General features: G+C 36.7%; 1 protein-coding gene across 2 annotated transcripts in view; it reads left to right on the top strand.

Annotated features, from left to right (window-relative positions):
* Window positions 1–14,948, top strand: part of ANTXR2 (ANTXR cell adhesion molecule 2) — a 145,104-nt gene that overhangs the window by 75,146 nt on the left and 55,010 nt on the right. For both annotated transcript variants that reach the window (XM_032334698.1, XM_032334699.1), the window contains 2 exons: window positions 8,050–8,094; window positions 8,930–9,022. In XM_032334698.1, the coding sequence (XP_032190589.1) occupies window positions 8,050–8,094; window positions 8,930–9,022 (138 nt within the window). The remainder of the gene's footprint in view (window positions 1–8,049; window positions 8,095–8,929; window positions 9,023–14,948) is intronic.

Below are 14,948 nucleotides of genomic sequence, written 5' to 3'. Positions count from 1 at the left end.
TCATGATCCTGAGATCAAGACCTGGGCTGAGATCAAGAGTCATGTGCTTAACCAACTGAACCAACCAGGTGCCCCATATCCTATGAGGATTTCAAACTGAAACAGTTTGCTCCTATCATGCTAAAACAAATGCTGTGCAGGATAAAGAGTATGACAAGTACGACATTAAAGAAAAGGATGAGTCATGGAGGAAGATGTTCAATAATGTTCAGGAGGATATAACATAGAACCAGGTTGGGGTACGGTTTGTATCCTCAGAAATATATGTCAGTACAAGATGTACAGGTCATAAGCAGAGTAAATTTGAAATCCTCACAAGAAAGTGAAAAGGAATTCAGAGACACTGTACTCAGACTTCGTGAGATGAAGGATGGACCTTGGTCTTTTTCTAGTGAAAGAGCTCCAGAGAGCTTTAAAGTAATTTGCAGAACTAAGAGTAGAAGCATGATTTGTAAGGATCTTCTAATAAAAGTCAGTAATTCATAGATTTCACTTGTGGTCATTGGGCCCATTGATCTATTTTGACCAGAGAAACAATTAGGCTTCTGTTAGGAAAATATACCTGGTTACACAGGTTAGAATGAGGGATGGAATTAGAGATAGAAAAATAAGACAAATGCCTAATTTATGTAAGTAGAGCACGTAGACATTGATGCCAAGAAAGCTATGGTAATTATCGAATATCAGTGTTATCACTGTGTTATTAATTCAGACGCACAGAGCATAAGTAAAGACTGATGGGGTGCACCTGTTTGGTCTGAGTACCACACATCTATTTATAACGGCTTGGCTACACTTAAAATGCTATTATTGGTTCTGGCAACCCCGCTTGGAGATATTGATTGAATGAATATGTACTAAAGCAATGGCCCAAGATCACCAAAGAACTCAGGACCATTGCATGAGAAGTAGTTGTGATCTTAGTTGTGATGAGTAGATACATGGTTATTTTGTTCTAGTATTCAAAAATAGGAACTGCTCTCTTCTGGAAGAAAGATTAGTTGTGTGTGTATATGTGTGTGTGCTTCCATATTCTGGGATCGGGACTAAAGAGTGGAAACTACAGAGAGGGAGGCTTTGGCTTCTTTGGAGGGAAAAACCTTCAAATGATGTGAATTCCTTGCCAGTGGAAGGAATTGCTTTGTGAGGTAGTGAATGTCTCTTTATTACAGGAATTCCAACATAGCTGGACTACCGTGTGGTGAGAAGTTTTCAAAATATTGAAGTTTTGGTTGAATATGAATTGGAGAAGTTGAAAACTGTTGTACTAGATATTTTTAAGGTCCAGAGAATTGCGAGTCTGCAATTTTAGGTGGTAACGGAATGCAAAGGGTCCTTCCTCCTTCCTTCCCACCTTCCTTCCCGCCGTCCCTCTTCCCTCCCCTTCGTTCCTTTCTCCCTTTCCCACCTCTGTCCTTTCTCTTTCCTCCTAACTTCCCTATATCCCTTCCTTCCGAAACAGAAAATCCGTTTTGTGCCAGACACTTTACTAAGTCCTGGTAATACAGGGAACAACAAAGCAGACATAAATTTCCTCTCTTGGAAATTACACTTTTATGGGTCAAGATAAAATTATCAACTCTGGTAGATGCTAGGGAACCAGTAGGCATTTATGCTTATGAAGGAAAGCTTGTCCTCATTGGGATGACTAAGGAAGTCCTGGGGTGGGAAGGTGAGGGATACAGAGAGAGAAATATTTCATAAGGGTGGAAAGGTCAGGGGAGAGAGAGAGAGAGAGAGAGAAATATTTCCAAAAAATCTGTTGGACATGGTAAATGATTCGGTAAAGTCATTTAGAACTGAAGACGAAATTATAGATTTCGTGAAAAATTGGAGACTGCAACTAGAAGGAGTAATTTACTTTGAAAGAAACAAGGAAGAAGAGTTGGCAGTTTTGATCCCTTTGAGTGTGAAATACTGATAGATCTGGTTGTCACTGACTGAGTTTGGATGTGCAGTTTAATAATGATATGAGGTGCTTCCTTTCTATAAAGGAAATGTACCTGTAGTTTGATCATCTTAACTTTATTTTATTTTACTACAACATATTTTATTTTATTTTTAAAGATTTTATTTATTTATTTGACAGACAGAGATCACAAGTAGGCAAAGAGGCAGGCTGAAAGAAAGAGAGGAAGAAGCAGGCTCCCTGCCGAGCAGAGAGCCTGATGTGGGACTCGATCCCAGGACCCTGGGATCATGACCTGAGCCGAAGGCAGAGGCTTAACCCACTGAGCCACCCAGGCGCCCCTACAACATTATTTTAAATCTTAAGCCTCCACTAGCATTGATTTCTGGGCTAATTATAAAAATTTACAGAGTTTTTATCTTTTAAAATTACTAAAAAGAAGCAAAATTTTATGTTTATTGGTAAAATAAAATTGAATTAATTAAAAAGGCTGAATAGAAATAGCTGCATTATTTGTAGCATTCAGATTTTTGAGTGAGTTAGAGGTTCAGTCTAAAAGTGTAACAAATGACTAGATGTCTAGTCACATCTTTGTAGAGATTATATCTATTTGAGATTTAGATGCAAACTATAATTTGAACAATGAAGATTTTATACATAAAGAAAATTAAGAGTTCTCTAAGCTTTACAAATAACATTACATTTTAAAAACTTTTCACTGTGGAAAATTTGAAACATATAAAGAGGAAGTCTGAAATAATGAATTCCCTCCTGTTTCTTTCGTTCAGCTTCAGTGATTTTAATTTAAGGCTGATCTTATTTCATCTATAATCCTCTCCACTTAACCCACTCCAGATTATTTTAGTGAAATATCAGAATCATATAATTTAAAAGATAAGCAGTCTTTTACAAACAATATCCGTTGCAAGGAGAGACCAAAAGCAACAAAGACTAGAAAGGAACAGAGATAATTACAGAACAGTGACTTTACAGGTAATACAATGAAACTAAATTTGTACCTATTAGTAATGACTCTGAATGTAAATGGCCTGGGTCCTCTTTAAAAGACATAGGGTATCAGAATGGATTTTAAAAGAAACAGACCCATTGATGAGCAACTTACAAGAGACTCGTTTTAGACCCAAAGACATCCTCAGATTGAATACAGAGGGGTGGAGAACCTTCTGGCATGCTAACGGACAGCAGGAGAAAGCTGGAGTAGCCATACTTAATCAGACAAACTAGACGTTAAACTAAAGAGTGTAATAAGAGATGAAGAAGGATACTATATCATAAGAAAGGTGTTTATCCAACAAGATGATCTAACAATTGTAAATATTTATGCCCCCAACTTGGAAGCAGCCAGATATATGAATAAATTAATAACAAACTCAAAGAAACTCATTGATAATAATATAGTAACAGTAGGGGACTTTAACACCCTACTTACAGCAATGGACAGATAATCTAAGCAGAAGATCAACAAGGAAACAATGGCTTTGAATGATGCACTGGACCAGATGGACTTAACAGACATATTCAGAACATTTCATCCTAAAACAGCAGAATATACATTCTTTCTGAGGGCATGTGGAATAGTCTATAGAACAGATCGCATACTGGGTCACGTCAGGTCTCAACCAATACAAAAAGATTGAGATCATACCATGAATACTTTCAGAAGACAATGCTATGAAACTTGAAGTCTACCACAAGAAGAAATTTGGAAAGACCACATATACATTGGAGGTTAAAGAACATCTTACCAAAGAATGAATGGGTCAACCAGGAAATTAAAGAAGTGTAAAAAAAAATACATGGAAGCAAATGAAAGTGAAAACACAGCAGTCTAAAACCTTGGGATGCAGTAAAGGCAGTCACAAGAGGGAAGTATATAGCAATATACTCAGGAAGCAAGAAGTCTCAGATGGCACAACCCAACCTTATACCTAAAGGAGCTGGAAAAAGAACATCAAATAAAACCTGAAACCAGCAGAAGAAGGGAAAGAATTAAGATTAGAGCAGAAATAAATGCTGTAGGAAAACAAAACAAAACAAAAAAACAAAACCAACAGCAAAACAGATCAGTGAAACTTGGAGCTGGTTCTTTGAAAGAATTAACAAAGTTAATAACCCCCTAACCAGACTTACAAAAAAGAAAAGAGAAAGGACCCAAATAAATAAAATCATGAATGAAAGAGGAGAGATCACAACCAACACCACAGAAATACAATTATAAGAGAATATTATGAGCAGTTATATGCCAACAAATTGGGCAATCTGGAAGAAATGGATAAATTCCTGGAAACATATAAACTACCAACCTGAAACAGGAAAAAACAGAAAATCTGAGCAGACTTACAACCAGCAAAGAAATTGAAGCAGTAATCAAAAATCTCCCAATAGAAGAGAGCCCAGGGCCAGAGGACTTCCCAGGGGAAATTCTACCAGACATTTAAAAAATTAATACCTTTTCTTCTGAAGCTGTTCCAAAAAATAGAAATGGAAGGAAAACTTCCATATTCATTCTATGAAGCCAGCATTACCTTGATTCCAAAACCAAAGACCCCACCAAAAAGAATTACAGACCAATATCCCTGGTGAACATGGTTGCAAAAGTGTTCAAGATATTAACTAATCAAATCCAATAGTACATTAAAAAGATTATTCACCGTGATCAAGTGGGATTTATTCCTGGACTGCAGGGGTGGTTCAGTATCCACAAGTCAAACAATATGATATATCACATTAATAAAAAAAAGGATGAAAACCATTTGATTCACTCAACAGATGCAGAAAAAACATTTGACAAAATACAGGATCTTTTCATGATAAAACCCTTAAGAATGTAGGGATAGAAGGAATATACCTCAACATCATAAAGGCCATATACAAAAGATCCACATCTAATATCATCCTCAGTGGGGAAAACTGAGAGCTTCTCCACTAAGGTCAGGAACACAACAGGGATGTCCACTCTCACCACTGTTATTCAGTGTAATATTGAAAGTCCTCGCCTCAGCAATCGCACAATAAAAAGAAATAAAAGGCATCCAAATTGGCAAGGAAGAAGTCAAACTTTCATTATTTGCAGATGACATGATACTCTATTTAGAAAACCTGAAAGTTTCCATCAAAAAATTGCTAGAAGTGATACCTGAATTCAGCAAAGTTGCAGGATATAAAATCAATGTAATGAAATCTGTTGTATTTCTATATACAAATAATGAAGCAGCAATAGAGAAATCAAGGAATTGATCCCATTTGCAACTGCACCAAAAATCACAAGATACCTAGGAATAAACCTAACGAAAGAGGTAAAAGACCTGTATGTTGAAAACTATAGAACACTGAAAGAAACTGAGGACACAAAGAAATGAAAAAACATTCCACATTCTTAGATTGGAAGAACAAACATTGTTAAAATGTCTATACTACTCTAAGCAATCTACATATTCAAAGCAATCCCTATGAAAAAAAAAACCACCACCTTTTTTTCCCACAGAGCTAGAACAAGTAATTCTAAAATTTGTATGGAACCAGAAAAGAACCTGAGTAGCCAAAGTGATATGAAAAAAAAAGCAAAGCGGAGGCATCACAGTTCCTGAACTTAAGCTATAATCATCCGGACAGTATGGCACAAAACAGACATATAAATCAATAGAAGAGAATAAAGAACCCATAAATACACACACACACACACACACTCACACACACACGAATATTACTCACCCATCAAAAAGAATGAAATCTTGCCATTTGCAACAATGTGGATAGAACTAGAATGCATTATGCTAAGGGAAAAGAAGTCAGTCAAAGAAAGACAAATTCATATGATTTCACTTATATGTAGAATTAAGAAACAAAATGGATGCACATAGAGGAAGGGATGGGAAATTAAGATTAAAAACGGAGAGGGAGGCAAACCATAAGAGATTCCTAAATACAGAGAACAAACTGAGGGTTGTTGGAAAAGAGGTAGGTTGGGGAATGGGCTGAATAGGTGATAGGTATTAAGGAGGGCACTTGCGGTGAGCACCGGCTGTTACAGGTAAGCAACGAATCACTAAATTCTGCTCCTGAAGCCAGTATTATACTGTATGTTAACTAACTTGAATTTAAATTTAATACTAAAATATATATGTATATATTTTATATATAACTATAACTTTATAACTATAACTTTATATATATATATATATATATATATATATATTTATTTATTTATTTTAATTTTTTTTTAAATAAGAAAGAAAGGGGCACCTGGGTGGCTCAGTGGGTTAAAGCCTCTGTCTTCAGCTCAGGTCATGATTCCCAGGGTCCTGGGATCCAGCCCCGCATCGGGCTCTCTGCTCAGCAAGAATCCTGCTTTCCCCTCTCTCTCTCTCTCTGCCTGCCTCTCTGCCTACTTGTGATCTCTGTCTGTCAGATAAATAAATAGATAAAAAATCTGGGCACCTGGGTGGCTCAGTCTTTAAGTGTCTGCCTTTGGCTGAGGTCATGATCCCAGAGTCCTGGGATCAAGTCCCACACTGGGCTCCCTGCTCTGCGGGAAGCATGCTTCTCCATCTCCCACTCTCTCTACTGTGGTCCCTCTCTTGCTGTGTCTCTCTCTGTCAAATAAATAAATAAAATCTTTAATAAATATATAAAAAATCTTTAAAAAATGAAAAAAAATAAAAATATATCCATGATTATAGTAATATACCTGAATAGTAATAATAATTCTTTGATGATGCTCAGTTTCAAAATTATTAGTTTTAAACTTTTGAAATTTTTAAAACATAGTTGAAACATTTGATCTTAAAGTGAAACAGTTCATATTTTTAAATAATTGATCTTCTTAGGCTAGAGACTTGGATTTGTACTTGAATTATCAGAGCCGTTGGCACTTGGTCATTAATTTTCTTTTACCTTTTTTTTGTTTTTAGTTCGGGGGAGGGCAGAGGGAGAAGAGGGAGAGAGATTTCAAGCAGGCTTCATGTCAGCACAGAGCCCAAGGCCCACACACCTAACCTAATGACCTGAGCTGACATCAAGTCGATGTTAAACTGACTGAACCACACAGGCACCCCGATCAATCATTTTATATCATGATGGTGTGAAAGGTCAAGCTACCCCAGTGCTGGTAGAAGTCACTTAGATTTGATCTCAGGCTTCATTCCTCTCACATAAAGATCAGCCATATACAATTTCATGAAAGAATATATTGAGTAGTGATTTATAGGAAGGGCATCTTGGTTAAAAAGTCGATTAGCTTCTAGACCCCTGGGTGGGGAAAGAGAGTAGGTTAACTTCCCTGCATCTCTTGCAAAGCAAGTTAACTTGTGCATTGTACATTTATGACGAAGTCAATGAGTCTTAGAAGGACGATTTCAGTAGAAGATTCCTGCTGTGTTTGAGGGGACATACCATAATCTAGTGGAAAATGTTTGCATTTTGACGTTGGAGGAACTGTTTCGTGAACCTTGTGCAAGGTATTTGACGATCTCTGTTCTTGTGACTCACCTGAAAACCGAAGGCAGGAACGCGTCTGTGGCATGAAGAATTGTCAGGTGGTCCCACAACCTAGGGTTTTCGACAATTTAGCGTCTTCCTGGTTCTGTGGAGACTGGCTCAGCAGGAGGTCCTTTCCCTGGGGTTCTCTCGTGTGGTTGCTGGGGCCGGCTGGGCTGGTGTGATCTGAAAGCTCGACAGGCCTCCAGGTCCAAGAGGCCCGTGTTTGCCACTTCGGCTGGGATGGCGGACATAGCGGGGAGCTGGCCCGGCCCCCTCATAACCCAGCCTTTCCGTAAGGTTATCCCGGGTGTCTTCCTCCTCCCGACCCGATGGTCTCAGGGTGGACTTCTGGCGTGACAGCCGCCTTCCTCCAAAGTGAGTGTCCCAAGGATGTTGAGGGAAGTGGAAAAGCTTCTTTTGACCAGCTGCAGAAGTCACATGCTGCCATGTCTGCCTCATGCTAGTTAGTCAAAATCTAGTTACAGGTGAGCCTGTATTCCAAGGCAGAGGCATAGCCCTTGAAAGGCAAAGTTCACTGGGGACATCTTTGGCCTACCACAGTGTGTTACTAATCAAGTTATTTTTACACGTCTTTGCTGTCTCCTTGCCATGCCACCAAAATTTTTTTTTCCCCCGGACAGGTTATCAAGGATCCTCCTCGACCACCACCTCCTGCACCAAAAGAGGTAAGTGAGTGCCTAATGAGTGATGTGGATTCTTCTCTGTACTTGGATATCATCCCTGTTTATCAGTTACCTTGTTGCTGAATAACTGCGATACCTATGTGCTGACGTTTGAATTTATGGAAATTAATTGGCATTTTTCATCTTCTTGTGTTTTCTTGCATGTGCTAGAGGGATAGGACCTTCAAAGACAGATAGATAGAGACCGGCCGTGAGACTCAGTAGTGCGCAGAGATATACTTTACTTTGTCAGTATATCAGTGGTCCTGATGTTATTTACTTTACTTATAAAAAGTTAGGGAGTTTACAGGTGTCATCCTTTCTTCAAAATGGTCATTACTTTTATATCACTTATTTGTCAGCCAAAATTGTATTAGCAATGTGAAATATGGAAGTAGTGCACTTTCGAAACTTCCCAACTGCCTATCTGTTTAGTACCAATTTCGCCATTTAACTTAATGTTTATGTTGCTGCTTTACATGATTTTTGAAAGCTGTCTTAAGTTTAATGTCTTAACCTTTTTAAGTCTGAGGTAACAAATAGAATTGGGAAAAAACAAATGGCGCTGCTCACAGTTAAGGAACAACTTCGGGTAGTCTGGTGAGTTAAGGGAGATTCCTAAAACCGGAAGGCCAGGAACCTTCCATTCTGTAGAACTCCACTTGAAATTTATGCATGAAAGCCCAAGTGGATCCAGACGCCATATATATAATGGTTATTCCATTTCTTCCTTATCGATGGCATTATTCAGAAAAGTGTTTAAATATGTGTTCATTCTGACTAAACAGCATTTTAAGAAATTAATTAAACCCGCTTTTAAAAACTTGCATCTCCGTAGGAGGAACAGGAACCTCTGCCTACCAAGAAATGGCCCACCGTGGACGCCTCTTACTATGGTGGTCGAGGGGTCGGAGGAATTAAAAGAATGGAGGTTGGTACCTTAAAAAAAAAAAAAAAAGCTGCTAATCTGGAATGTGTAATTCTAGAACTATTAAGCCATGGAAACTGTGCTTTTCAGAATTTAATAATACCATCCAGTTTTATTTAACACTGGGTCTTTTTTGGATAATTTTTTTTTTTTTCTATGCAAGCATCCTGGCCATTTCAGAATGGTTCAAGAAGTGACTTCATTAGTCAAAGAATTGCATTGATAAGATGTTTGAACTCTAAAGTGCAACACAAAGTTAGGGTTATTCTCACTACTTTGGAAAAAATTACTGCAGACAGCATCAACTTTGTAGAAGCTAGCCACTTGGAGTAGCAACAATGCTTGTCTTTGAAAAGATTCAATAGCTATGTACTATTTAGGGATAAAAATATTAAAATATTCGGTGGTGTGGGTATGACCTTATCACAGATGTAAAGGAAGCACATTTAAGGCATTTTTTAAATAGCTTTTAGTTAGCACTTACAAACAATTATAATTAATTCTAAATATCATTTATAGAATATATTGAACTTCTAGACTGGCTCAAAGTGTGGATTAAAATTGAACTTTAATATTGTATCTTAAAGATGAAACGTGGACTTCTTACCACCACAGAAACAGTTTTCAAAGTGATGGATTAATTAATAATAAGCACTTACTGCCAGCACTGAGCCAGCCCTAGACCACAGAGTGGACAGGCCAGCATCCCACCTCAAGGAACAGCTGGAGAATTTTCTCAGTGACAGACTGACTTTGTCATTAAACACAGATTCTGGCTTCTCTTTCTTCTTATTATTATAATACAATTATTAATAATTATCCTTTACTTCTTGGTAAGAAGGACTTTCACGTGTTCTGCCATCATATGGGCTTTGTCCTTTTACTGCCAGCAAAAATCAGTGAGCTAATTAACCGCCTCACAACTGTTGCAATATCCTCTTTTTTTTTTTACATTTCAGTAAAATTCAGATTCCCAAGGAGAGTTTCCCCTTTTTGGAATAAATTTCAGTGTTCTTCTGAAGGAGCTCAGACCTATTTCACATGGTTGTCATTTCCCAAAGTGGTTATTCAAGTCATCTGATAGTGATTCTCACTTTCTTGACCACATTAGATCTTAAGATAAATCACATTTTCCCTAAAATAGCATGCGCTTTATTGCTGAAATATTCTCCAAGACTGGTACCCCACTGCTAACAAGCCACGGAAAAAGCAGGTGCTAGAAGCTATTACATTTGTCTCTTGGAGAAGATAGTGCGTATGCGTTCGCACGTGGGTGACTGAGTATCAAATAGTCCCCGAGCACGTGGCTAGGCAGCTCTTGTTGGTCAAGCAAGGTTTTGGTCAAGGTGATTTTCCGCCTGCTTCCCTTTGTTGTGTCATTCTAGGCTGGAGGGGTGAGGAAATATTAGATTAGATAATCTAACGTACATGAAAAACTTGTGAATACAAGAGTTATATACGGACATCGAAATACCGCCCTTCCCAACTTATTTTTAATTTTTTTCACCTCATTCCAAAATGTGTGTAGAAAACCTGTAACCAAGGGGAAAAAAGGGTTGACAAGCTATACTACAAAATGTTAGCAGTTTTCTCTGGAGGGAGTAATTTTCAATGGGTGCTACATATTTTCCCATTTTTTCCTATTTTGACAATGAGCGTGCACTACTTTATATTCAGAATAATAAACTTAATTCCATTTTGAAATCTATACATTTAAATTACCACATGACAGTGAAAAGGATATGTTAGTAAGTGAGCCTTAAATGAATAATGTTTTTGCTGAAAACACTAGGAATTATGCCAGATTTTCCAGTGTATTATAGATTGCAATCTCTTTCTGAAGAAAAGCATACCCATGAACTCCTGAAGTGGTCCTGAGTTAAAAGGAATAATGCAGTTTATGGTCAAGAAAACCAAGGACTCATGCACATTCCTGAGTAATTCACATTTCAAATTTCAAGAGTTACTAATTCTTAATATGTTGAAATTACATTCGGTTTCAGAAAATTTATGAAAAGGACTCATCCACTTTTAATAAACTGGGGTGCATTGTAGCTTTGGACAGTTTTAGCTACATTGCATGTGGTATTCCTTCAAATGAGATGGAATGGGGGTGAGAAAAACATGAGAAAGTAAATGTGAACATTACAAAGGGGAGACAATAGATAAAGATACACAATAAAAATTGAATTGCGAATTAAGCATCATTAAGCTCTCTCAAATCTGATCTTATTTAAACTTCGGGAAAATAGAAAACATAATCTGTTTTTAAATTATGCCTATTTAAACCTGGAAAGTATTCCCTTAAAAAAAAAATACCCTTACCTGGGGAAAATAAATGGAATTATTGAAATTATGTGTGCATCTGAATTACAGAACAAATCTTTGTAACTAATGTTATTTTAAGCCAGGATAGGGATTTTACATAGATTTTTTTTTCCTTACTCCTCCTTTAAATTAAATATTTAAATGCTCTGGTAACGGCAATTTGCAGAAAGCTGGAACTGAGCTGATGTTAATAACAGCTGTTAGCACAACTGATCCACAATACCTAATGACTTCAAATGTGTGTTTCTGCCAATTCAGTGTGAAACTGTTTTTGTTTCTTTTCTCAAATCTGAAATTGCTCCTTTATGATACAGCCTCCTAGTCATCCAAATATTCTCTGGAAATTATGGAATTTTATTGTTTATTATGAAAGCCAAGTAGAGTTGGAAGAATTTAGCTATCAAGCTTGCGCTTTGATTTTTTGTTTTGCTTTGTTTTGTTTTTTTTCCATAGTAAAAAGGCCAGGTATATTAATTCTGCTAATACTTCTTTTTTTTTTATTAATTTATTCTTTTTTGTCCTTTTTGACTACCTCCATGTGCTTAAACTAAAATATTAAAATGTTACGTTTGACCGTATATATATTTACAGGCATACCTTGTTTTATTGAATTCTGCTTTATTGCACAGATACTGTGTTATTTTTACAAATTGAAGGTTTGTGGCAACTCTGCCCTGAGCAAGTCTATCAGTGTCATTTTTCCAACGGCATTTGCTCACTTTGTGTCTTTGTGTCACTTCTTAGTAATTCTTGCAATATTTCAAACTTTTTCATTATTATTATTTGTTATGATGATCTGTGATCAGTGATTACCACTTGCTAAAAAGCTAAGATGATGCTTAGAAATTTTTAGAAATAAAGTATTTTTTAATTAAGGTATGTACATTGGTTTTTTTAGACCTAAGGCTATTGCACACTTAATGGACTACAGTATAGTGTAAACATAACACTTACATGCACTGGGAAACCAAAACATTCATTTGCCTCATTTATTATACGCTGTTTGCTTTATTGTTGTGTCTGGAACCGAACCCGCAGTATCTCTGAGGTATGCCTGTAATTGCTTTTGAGTGTTTTAGGAAAAATCCACAAAATATTTCCTAATTTTAGACTTTAGGATTGAGTGAGAATTATTTATTGGGTTGTTTGTGATGATGGTGATTTGGATGACAGACCAGCTACTTCATGAACTAACACTAAGGATTTAATTAATGAGTTTTCTTTAGGCCTCAGCAACAGTGTTTCAGAGGGGAGTCTCTAAAATATGCTGAGTCAGAACTCCGGGTCAGGTGGTTCAGTGGGTTAAGCGTCTGACTTCAGCTCAGGTCATGATCTCAGAGTCCTGGGATTGAGCCCTGTGTCGGGCTCCCCACTCAATGAGAAGTCTCCATCTCCCCTGCCCTCCCTCTGCTTGGGCTTTCTTTCTCAAATAAGTAAATAAAAAATCTTAAAAAAAAAAAAAAAAAAAAAAAAAACTCCAGATCAGCCACTTTGGTGTTCTTTATCTGAGAACTGTTCCAGTGATTCTGGGAGGAAGACTATGATTGCCCTCACCTCTACAGTAGCAGCTGTGAAGGCTAGGCTAGGTCGCTGTATATGTTACATCCATAATTTCTAAATAGATGTAACATTTATCTACTTACATTTTTATTCTGAATTACTTTTCTGAGTTACAACATTTATTTGGTGAGTTAACTGTGTATCTTTTTTTGCTTTTTGTTTTTTCCCTTAAAACTGAGACTTCACAACTGCCAGGATATATACACATACATACATATGTATGTGTATATATGTATGTCTACATGTATAGATGTATGTCTACATATATATGTATGTGTATATATCCTGGTTTTAGAGTTTTTTAGCTCAGTTTAACCATATCTAAAGATTTCCTAAGTTTCAGTTTATCTAGATGAAGACACTGTGATTAAAAGAGAAGGTCATTGCTCTGGAAAGAAAGCCAACTAGCTAGCTCTCAAGGTTTAATGGTGTTTAAAACAATTTTAACAACCTCATAAAAAACATTCTAGTACCACTGATCACACTGAAAGATGCAGGTACATTTTAATGACTCAACAGGGTCCACTTGAGTTTAAAAGCCTATTCTAAAATTGTAGTAAAAAGGGTAAAAACATCTAAGTAAGCCTAATCAAGAAGCCTTGGGTAGTTCTTCCTGTGGACGGTAATCCTTGTATCCCTAACCACGAACTCAGGTCATTAAAATGCTTTACAAGGTATTCAGTTTTCTTTCCCTTTGTGGAGATCACGTAATTCCGGTGAGTCCCTGTGTCCCGGACAGGCATTTGTAGTTCTTTGTGGAGTCTCACTTCCCTCATCTTTGTCGTCTCTGTGAACGTCCTTGGCTTTCGTAGGCCTTCTCCAGGCTCCTGCTGGGTGATGTCTTTCTCTAGGGGTCACAGCCAATACCTTGCCTATAAGGAGATAAAGCTCAGCTCAGATTTTGCTCTTAATTCCTGTTCATTGGAGAATAAGGAAAACAATAATTTGACTCTATAGTTTACATATAATTAGTTTATATAAAATTATATATATAATATATAAATATATAAGTATATGTAATATATAAATATATAATATACATATAAATATATATTTATATATAAATATAATATATTTATTTAGACTCTCTAGAGTCTAAATAAATAAATATATATTATATTTATATTTAGACTCTATTTATATTTAGACTCTATAGAGAGTCTAGATAAATATATATTTATTTATCTAGACTCTCTATAGAGTCTCTCTCTATATATATTTATTTATTTAGTAAATAAATATATATTTATACTTATATGTATATATATATTTATAAATAAATATATATATATTAGTATATATTTATTTAGACTCTATAGAGAAGGAAATACCCTAAAATTTGTGGCATTCTCTAGTGCCCCTGAATTTTTCTTCTCAGTGCAGAGCCTTTTCAGATTTGCCTTCCTCAAGGAAAAGCTGGTACGTCAAATAACCATATTAAGGCGAGCTCAGAACTAAAGACTGAAAGCTACTTCACAAAGTCGAGTTTAGAAAAGTAAAGAAAAATCACAAAATATTTTTTACTTCCAAAGGCTAAATGTTTCAATCATACTTTTCAACTGTGTGTTGATCAAAGTTTGATGAAAAGTTTGGAACAGTTGAGTCCTTTGTATAAAATACATTTGTGAAATACTAATAAAGTACGCTTGTGGAATTCAAGCCTATTTGAAACTTACTGACTTATTTTAGGTTCACATCCCTGCCCTGTCACTTGCTGGCTGTGTGGCTTTGGGCACATCACTTAACCTTTCTGTGTCTCGGTTTCCTCAACTGGAAGGAAGAAACTAGAGTATCCGTAGTGTCTATCTCATCACATTGTTTGGGTACGGATTAAAGGCAGTTGTCACGTAGTAGCTGCCCGTCATCGTCCCTTCCCCCACGGCCATCAGTACATACGGTAAGTGTTTAGCTAGACGGGGAACAGACCTAATGAAGTCCCAGAAGAGGAGGAAGTTAGAGTTGGTGCTACGCATCTCTTCACTCCAAGATGGTGAACCCGAGGACCATCTGCTAAATAAGTGTGTTCTTCCAGGACACTCGA

Source organism: Mustela erminea, chromosome 2 (genome assembly GCF_009829155.1).
Source record: "Mustela erminea isolate mMusErm1 chromosome 2, mMusErm1.Pri, whole genome shotgun sequence".
NCBI lineage: Eukaryota > Metazoa > Chordata > Mammalia > Carnivora > Mustelidae > Mustela > Mustela erminea.
This window is presented reverse-complemented; position numbering and strand designations above follow the sequence as displayed.